We start from the raw sequence: 9085 nt of genomic DNA on the forward strand, positions 1-9085 counted from the left end.
TTGCACTCCTCCATAGAAAGAGCAAAGTATACACACCGTCTTTGTGAAGGAAATCCTGGATAATTTAGCGGAAGGGTGGCGCTGCCTTCTTGTTCTTTACTAACAAAATGGAGTAATTTGCAAGTAAAAGAAGAGAAAAGAGCAAGAAGAAAAGGAATGTAAGAGTAAAACATAATGTTTCTCTTTACATAGCTTCTTCTCTCCGTAACCCCCAAGGGCCATGAAGATCTAGATGCAAGAACAATAAAATGTCTGCGAGGAGGCACGGCGTTTCGGCAGTGCTGCATCAACCCGGCAAGAAAGAGCCAGGATTACTTAGGTGAAGGAAGGTTTTGGGGCCACACTGAGGTGAAACACCAGCCTTTCCTTTCCATTCTTCATGTGCTCGAGTTGCTGGCAAGCAGTACTGTGCTTTGGTGGGAGTGGTAAAAGCAGAGCTGCTGAAGAGGGAGCATTTTCAGGTTGTGTCTGTGCCCAGGAATGTGTTTGAACAGAGTCCCGTGGTGCACGAGCTGCAGGAATGAATGATGAAGGCAGGGCCCACATCGGCCTCAGCGGGTGATACTGCCTGGGGCAGAGGTAAAACTACACACAGAGCTGAGCTGAAATCTGAGCTTTCTGTTGCCGAGGTACAGGGATGGCAGGAGCACAGGAGGAGGATTCGAGGGTCTCTGGCCGGCATGGTTTGTGCTGGTAGGGCAGCACAGGGTTGGAGTTTGCTGAGTCAGTGACTCTTCTGAGCTGGAAGAAAAATTATTCCTGACCCCTGCCAGCACTTTATGCAGATCCAGGATGCGGTTCCCAGAAATGTCCCTACACATGTTAGCAAGAAGGCAACTGCATATTTTGCTGCAAGAAAACATTGTAACTGATGCAGCACTGAGCTGTGAGCCGGGGGTAATGCATCTCCTGAAGGGAATGCTGTGAAGCACAGCGCTGAAGGGCTTAGTCTGCTTACTGCCAGGGAGCAGGTAGTTCTTGCTGTCTCTAAGGACGCTTGCAGACAAGACCCAGGGGTGGAAGCAGGCAGAGTACGAGTCACAGGGCTGGGGTCATGTAGTGCAGTGCAGTGCCCTTCGCTACAGCACCGTTGCGGGAACAGGGAGCCGGGAAAACTACAGTTCCCATCACCCTTTTGTGCATGTCACTGCCAAACTACACTTCCCAGAACCTTTTAATGAGCCAGAGAGGATGTCTATGGAAATAAGTGCCGACGATTTTTGCCTAACACCCTCCAGAGTGCTCGCCTGCCCTTGGCTTATGAAAACGGGAACAGAGAAAAAGCCAGGGAGCGTCAGCACTGTGGAGCTGTGGTTTTGCCCACACCTAATAGTCGCAGTGGTATCCTCCAGCACCGAGCACCCTTCCTCCGCTCAGGACTCCCTTGGTAGTCACAGGGAAGATCCTGTCCCCCAAGAAACAGGGCTGCTGGCGATGGAAAGTAAATAAACTACAGATCCCGGCATTCTCCGATTGGCAGCACCTGCCGCAGTCCCTGCACGCCGTGGGGGAGGTGTGGGTGAGGATGAGGATGGAGGGCAGGGAGGAGATGCAGGGCGCCGTGGGGCTTCGCTGCACCTGGGACATCCCGCCACCCGCTGGCACCCAGGCCAAGTGGGTGAGGCTCAATGTGGGGGGCACCGTCTTCCTCACTACCAGGCAGACTTTGTGTCGGGAGCAGAAATCTTTTCTCTGTCGCTTGTGCCAGGGCGAGGAGCTGCAGTCGGACCGGGTAAGGCAGCTGGGTTGTCTCCCACACCGTGCCCCACCGAGCATGGGGAGGGCTGGAGGGATGCAGGGATGGAGCCAGACACCGACAGCTGCAGGAACAACTGAGTGAGAAATGCCTGCTCTCTCCCCCCCTCTCCCAGGAAGGATCTCCCCTTGCCAGATCCCACCTTGCTGTGTTGTAGCCTGGCATCTGCCTTCCCGAACTGGGGAAAAGAGAGGCCATCTCCCTGCTGCTCCTGCTCTCCCACCTCTCTGTCACCCACATCCTGGCTCCACTTTCCGTCTGTGTCTGCCTGACTCAGCTTTGTCCCCTGTCGGGGGATCTCTGCTCTCTCACACCAGGCCTGTACGCACATTTGCACAAGGAGACTGAAGCCTGGTTTTTTGGCTTTTTCAGCTGGGTTAGTCCATGCTGAGGTGGGCATGCTGAGCAGACCAACATAGGAGTTTAAATCCAAGCTGGGCTGACTTGGCTAGGGACTCTCAGGGGCCCGTGGTTTCAAGGAATCTTAGAAATAATGAACATTTTCACTTAGGTTTGTGTTTTCTTATAGTCTAGGACATTTGAGTGTTGGTTACAAGTTTCCCTTGGGTATTTTCTCCTTGTGGTCTATCTTTGTTGCTAGGATGAAACTGGTGCATACTTAATAGACCGGGACCCCACTTACTTTGGACCCATCCTGAATTTCCTCCGTCATGGGAAGCTGGTTCTGGATAAAGATATGGCTGAAGAGGGTGAGTCTTAGAGCTCAGAAACTTCCCACTTAACACTGGTGCTATAGCCAGGATGCAATAGGACTTGTTGTCAGCCTTGTTGTCTCTTGTTCTCTGTCTGGAGGTTAATGTGGGGGGATTTCGGAGAGCTATCCCTGTAGCTCTTGGGAAGCATACTGCTGTCTCCTTTACTAAAGGGATTTGGAGGGGATGAGGAAGGCATTCTGCAGGTGTTGTGGCTTCATGACTGTTTGTCCGGCTGAAACGTCACCAAGACAGAAGTAGGCAATATCTCAGAGCCTCAATAAACCACTTTTTACTTGTTCCAGATCTACTTTTATCCAGGCTCTGTGACTGAGTTTTCTATTAATGACTGAGTGTTTCTAATTAGGACTGAAAACTCAGAAGACTAAACAAAACAGTCAGCACTACTGACTGTAATAAAGATCATCATTAATCAGTGATATACAGTGTATGCTACTTGTGCTCTGATGGGTTGTGGACTGCAGCAGTTCCATTTAAGCAAGCCAGATAAACGAGTCACTCTTTTGAGTTTGAGAGTGGGTCCAATAGGATAACTTGGTAACATCACAGTGTTACCAGCCAGCAGTTCCCAATGCCTTGTTATTTTTTGGATGCCAGAGTCTATTAAGGGACCAATTCCAAAGACAGGCTGTGCTGTCTAGCCCTTGCCAAGCACAGTTTCTTCATGTCCATTAGTCCTCTTGCCTTTCTTACACATTTTTACCTAAAGCAAGGAAAGTTTTCTTCCAAATTGTCTTATCAGATATAATTCCAAAAATATATATAAGTAATGGTACAGAATTGTAATAAGCACAGTTCTGGGGTATTTCCTGCTTGACATTTCATGTAATCCTGATGTCAGACAGAGTTCATCTGCAGGTTTTAATATCAAATTTAAAACATAAACAGGAGTCCAGTTCATATCTTAGGATTGCCTTTTGTTCCTGCTGCAGACACTTGAGCTGGCATAAAACTAACCCGTTAGACAATTCGGTGCTGAATGAGGGACTCAGAAGAGGTCTGAGTGTGTCAGGTAGTGAAGAATCAATCTCCCCACCTGCATTATCTGTGTACTGTCCTGGGGATATGTGAATGTGGGCTTCTAGACACCGTTTTCTCCCTGACCCTATGGGAACCACCTCCCTTTCCCTGAAGGCCTGTTAGCCAACAGGTGAGCCTCAGGAGAGGTGATGGATGCAGCCACCACAGAGAAAAAACCCAAAACATTTCTCTGTTTACCTGCTTTGAGGTGAAGCACAGGGAAGAGAGCCAAAGATCATCTGAAGTCATGTGGGGCTGTAACTCCAAGTGGCCCAGGAGGTAAGCTAGCCTTTTCTAGGATCTTTTGGTGACTTGTCAGAACCATAGGTTGTGGTTCTCTGCCTTAGGAAGAGAGCCTGAGCAAGGTGATAACTAGTGGTCACTGAGAGAGCTGGAACCTACATTTTTTTCTCCTTGGCTAGTTATCTGGGAAACGTTTTAGTAGTTCTCAGCACAAACCCTCACTGGCAGTGCCCATTTCTGTCGTATCCGACAGCATAAGGAAATTGGGGTGAGCATTAGAAACATGATGCAGAGAACCAAGGTTCAGTTCTCTGCAGTAAGAGTTTCAAGCAATGGAAACCTGTTAAAAAGTGGGGCTGTAGTGTAATTTCTCCCTATGGGCCTTGGGAAGCTCAGAACTGATTTTGTGCTATTCAAAAAATGGAGATGGGTGCTTAACTTTCTGTCTGTGATCTTTCTGTCTTTCTTTTTCAGGGATCTTAGAGGAAGCTGAGTTCTATAACATTGGTCCTTTGATCCGAATAATCAAGGATCGAATGGAGGAGAAGGACTACACAGTAACTCAGGTATGACGAGGTAAAGTGGGGTGGGCAAAGCAGGGAATGTAGAAAGGGAGAGATAAGTAGAGAGAGAGAGCAGACTTGGGAGAAGCACCAAGGCATGAAAAGGAACAACTAATTAGAAATTATGTCTTGGTCCCTACACATCAAAATCTTGCATGGGCCAAGCCAGGACGAATTTAATTACAAGAAACAAGTTATAGGCTTGTTTTGCATTCCCAGAGTAATGCTGGATGTAGTCTCTGAAACTAAATCAGCTCCTCTAGTGTTTTGAAGAAGGAAACTGATTGCCGTGGAATATAGAATGTAAGGAGAGCAAAGGTCTCATGGAGAGGAGGGCTCTGATGTGAGGAGTCTTGGGAGTGTAATCACAGTGAAGAGCATGGGGGTACCTGTAGAGAAACCTGGAGGGAAGAGGTGAAGAGATGGCTGTGAAAGAGTTAAATGCAGACAGTGAATCACGAGGAATCAATCCTATGGCACAATCACACCTTGTCTTGGCCAGTAACCTTTGAAAATCTATTTTCACAGGAGCATTTGCTGCTATCTCACTTTTCATCATGTCTGCCTCAGGTTGTAAGCCTCTGGCAACACAGTCACTTTGTGTTGCAAAACCCCATCAGCATAAGTGGCATTTGCAAAAGTGCTTTTGTAATGACAAGTGCAAACTCTCCATCAAAAGAGCCCAGTATCTTCTGGGGACAATGCAGGAAGCACTCAGCTCAGTCCCTCCTCTCCAGAAGAGATACCATTTTTCCTGCTCCCCATGACAGCACAGTAGAAAGCTGCTTTGTGGTTTCCACTCCCCTTTCACCTGGGGCATGGGGAAGAAGACAAGTTCGTCTAGGAGGGGTACTACCACTTCATTCTGCAGGAGGGCAACAGCCTTTAGCATCTGATCGTTGTCAACATGCTCTGCAATTTTGCTGTCAGGTGCCTCCTAAGCACGTCTACCGTGTGCTACAGTGCCAGGAAGAGGAGCTCACTCAGATGGTTTCCACTATGTCAGATGGATGGCGCTTTGAGCAGGTATGGATAAGGCAGAGCAGAGTGGTAAGGAGTTCTCTTTTGGGGAAAAGATTATGGATGCCATACAGTCCCCAGGTAAGACTACCATCTCTGAGAATATTGATTGAGCCGTCACACTGGCTTTCTCTTGCCCCTTCTGTAGAGGGTTAGAGAATACTGTGAGGCCAAACTGATTTGTATCCTGGCTAACTTCTGGTTCTCTGTGCTGTCTTCTCAGCTTAATTATAAGACTTTTCCCTGTGGGTATGAATTGGACTCCACGCTGGATGGTGGGCTTTCTGCCTTGCTCCCCAGGTGGAGTGGATGTTTGCAGGAACATGTGCTTGTGATTCTTGTTCTCGTCTTTTCTAGCTTGTGAACATTGGCTCATCCTATAATTATGGGAATGAGGATCAAACAGAGTTCCTGTGTGTGGTGTCCAAAGAGTTATACAACTCCCCCAGTGGCCTGAGCTCTGAGCCCAGCCACAAAGCCAAGGTGAGATCAACTTTGCTGTGGCCCTGCTCCCATTGCCTATGAGATCCTTCAGTCTTGTTTGCTTGTTCTCTCTTTCCTCTCTCACCTGTGACCATGGGACACTTCAGTGATGAAATACAGGGGCCTATCTTGGTGTTCAGCACCATGGCATTACACCCATTGCCCAAAAGGAGTGTGTGTGTTGGAGGGGTGGTGTCTGGCTGCATATGGCAAATGGCTTTATCAAGTGACCCTAGCACTTCTCATGCTACTCTAACATCCCCTTCATGCCTTCTCATGCCCATGCTGTGCGTCATTGCCTTTAGGGCATTATTTCCCTGAAGGTTTTGCAGCATTCTCTTTCCTTTTTCTGAGTCTCAGCCTAAGGGGTGGATATCTCCTGCTCCCCTTTTGAGGGAAGGACAGAAACATGTGACAGCGCATGATATCCTGCAGACACGTAGGATACAGGAAGGAACACTAGCAACTGATGGCAGTTGTTGGGCAGTGGGGTCACAGCACCTGTAAGTGGGTTAGATTTCCTTGATGTGATGCTCCAGAGGAAAACAAGTCTCTTCACTCCTTGACCCAGAATTGTCTTGGCCATGGGGAGAGGTCCCTTTTTGTTCCAGTGTCATAACAATTGCTTTATTCCCTTGTATGTCCAAAAAAACTGCCATGGGTCATCTTGCAAGTATCTCCACTCTTTCTTCCTTTTGTCCTACATGCTGGGCCACAGAGCACAGAGGAGGACCTGGAGGAGGAAGAGCAGGAGGTGGAGAAGGAGACAGAGGCAGAAGCAGAGGAGAAAGGTGCAGCAAATCCTTGAGGAAAATGATAAAAATAACCCCCCCAGGCATAGACGCGTCCACCTTTCTGGTGAGAGTTCACAGCTAGTGGCAGGGAAGGACTAGAGCAGGTGTGGGGTGTGGGGGATGTCCTCTCCAGGACCTGGAGTCTCTTTGGAGATAAAGCTGAGAGGGGAGACCTGTTACCATGGCTGCTGCCTTGTATTTTAAACTGTTTAGTTTATCTATGGTTTTATTTTTATTTGCAGACTGTCCATCTATTCGGGATTGCGCTAAACTCACTTCCTGCGGACCCTCTCTCCTGCTCCCCTCCGTGTCCATCCCAGCACTGTCATCTACCTCCCACATTGCCCCACTCGCCAGCCTCCAGCATCCAGCATTCTTCCCTCTGCTCTTTTTGTCCCCCAGGGTTCAGAGTGATCTCTGCCCAGGGCCCTGTTTCTCTCTTCTCCTCACTTTTCCTCCTCTGCAGGTATGTTACCTGTCTGCACTTCCAGCTCCTGCCAGCCTGAGCTCTGCATGAGTGACTCACTTCCCTCTCGTGGGTATGGTTCTGGTTTGTAGAACTTGGGGAGGAGAAAGAGGGAGGGGAGGTTGACTCATCCCTAAGGTGGCTTTACCTATTCTCATCCCATGTGTGCCTTTACTTGCCAAGCAGATCCTGTGGCTCTGGACCAGAGGCTCTGACAGCAGAAAGGAGAGTGCAGCTGGGAGAGGAGTGGAAATGAATGCAAAGCAGGCAGGGGTGATTCAGGGAAGGGGGGGAATTTTGCCACGTGTCTGCGTGACACGCATGCCAGATCGCTCCTCCAGACTGCCATCCGCAGCTCTTTTTCCTGCCAGCCCAAGTTTGCAGAAGGCAGCCTGTTATTTTTACCCCCCCGCTCTCACTTTCTTGGGCTTTTCCCCCACTGGCCCTTCCAGGGAGTGAGCACAGTGGGAAAGGGTGGCAAAGGCAGAGCAGAAGCAGCTGGTCCCCACTCCAGATGTTCTCACAGCTGCATGCAAAATGAGCCTCTCTGCCTGCTGCTTAGAAAGGCTGTCTGCCCAAAATGAGTGAGAGTGGGTATGGAAACCTTTAGAAGGAGGATTCCTCTCCATCCTGAAAAACTGTGGGGCCCTTGTTAAATTGGAGGCGCTCAATGCCACTCTCCATCTATCCTGGTGGCAGGCATTCATTAGCTGGCTGACATTTTTCTCTCCCTCTGTTTGAGAGCTTCCTTGTCCATAGTTGTGGGACCGAAGTGTTATTTTTAAAAGTCTATAGATTTTTACTTCCTTTTGTTCTGTTTTCCCACCCTCACTCCTCATCTCTTTCCTTTTTCTTCTGTTCTAGTTTCCTGTCATTTCTCTTTTTCTGTTTCTCACTTTCCCCTCCATGCTCAGTTGCTTTTTTCCCTACCGTTGATTTTCTCTTTTTCTCTCCTTCTTTAGCTGTTACAAGCCAGAGATCTGAGGATGTGATCTCAACACTCCAGCCTTCTCATTTCTTGTTTATACCTTTATTTTTATACTGCAATGTGTGGCAGCCCCTTGCCCCACAGTGATGCCCTCCAGCCCGCTTCAATATTCACATGCAGCCGGTTTTTTTTTTTACAAACTCACCTCGGAGGCCTGAGCCTCCAGCCCTGGAGGAGGGCAGAGCTTCATGGAGCCCCTGGGCTGCTGTAGGAGCTGGAGCCCACGGCCCCCTCCTATGCCTGGCAGTCTGGCTTTCCTTAATGTCACAGTGGCCCCTGGTGGGGACACCAGCGATCAGCCACTGCAGATCTGTGGTCCCTTCCTGAGCATCCTAGATGAAAATAGAGACCCGAGGTGGTGGCAACTGCCGAAGAACCCTTTTGCCGTTGGTCAGGCCTTGTGGCCAGAGGGCAAATGCAGAGCTGCAGTCCTTTTCTGGGACACCTGCATTGCTTGTGGGAGTCCCTGTGCTGGGTATTATGCTCCTTGGTGCCTCCCTCCCTGTCCCCCAGAGCAGCCCTGTGTCAGCAGGGTAAGGATGAGACAGGTATGCTGCCCAGCTACCTATTGTTGTGTCAACTAGTGCCAGGATATCCCTGTTTTGGGGAGCAGGGTGTTTGCTTCACTGCTGTGTCTGAAGACTCCTGAATAAAGTTCACAGTCTGTTCTTCCTTGCTCCCTGTCATTTCAAGTGGCAAGAATTCGTTGCTGGTAGAAGGGGGTGGGAGTTGGAGAAAAGGAGTTTGGATTCATCACCTGAAGCCACCAGAAGCTGCTTGTGCCGTGTGTGTCTTCTGGGGGCTGGAGGTACTTTCCATTGTATCTGTGCTGCATCCCCACTGCAGGCACTTGGGCTACAGAGCAGATTTACTTATTGGTATCTGCTCCCCTAAATCATAACAAGTGAGGACCACCTGTTGAGCTAAAGGATCAACCTCACTGTGCCAGGGACACCTGCGATGGGGGGTTGGCAGGGGTGTGGAAACTTTTGCCGGTTTCCAGTGCCAGGACTAGAGT

General features: G+C 49.3%; 1 protein-coding gene across 4 annotated transcripts; it reads left to right on the top strand.

Annotated features, from left to right (window-relative positions):
• Nucleotides 1-1435: 1435 nt before the first annotated feature.
• KCTD17 (potassium channel tetramerization domain containing 17) lies at nt 1436-8736 on the top strand. 4 transcript variants are annotated; one of them, XM_071551719.1, is made up of 8 exons: nt 1436-1732; nt 2358-2466; nt 4228-4319; nt 5247-5342; nt 5694-5819; nt 6538-6610; nt 6856-7152; nt 8042-8736. In XM_071551719.1, exons 1-7 carry the CDS (start codon nt 1526-1528, stop codon nt 7128-7130), a joined length of 978 nt encoding a protein of 325 aa, XP_071407820.1. In that variant the 5' UTR covers nt 1436-1525; the 3' UTR covers nt 7131-7152; nt 8042-8736. The 4 variants fall into 4 exon arrangements, 3 of the variants coding, with proteins under 3 accessions (XP_071407820.1, XP_071407821.1, XP_071407819.1); XM_071551720.1 differs by having other exon boundaries at nt 7080-7152; XR_011697444.1 differs by lacking the exon at nt 8042-8736 and having other exon boundaries at nt 6538-6677; nt 6856-6945.
• The last annotated feature ends 349 nt before the right edge of the window (nt 8737-9085 follow it).

This window comes from Pithys albifrons, chromosome 3, assembly GCF_047495875.1.
Source record: "Pithys albifrons albifrons isolate INPA30051 chromosome 3, PitAlb_v1, whole genome shotgun sequence".
Taxonomy (NCBI): Eukaryota; Metazoa; Chordata; class Aves; order Passeriformes; family Thamnophilidae; genus Pithys; species Pithys albifrons.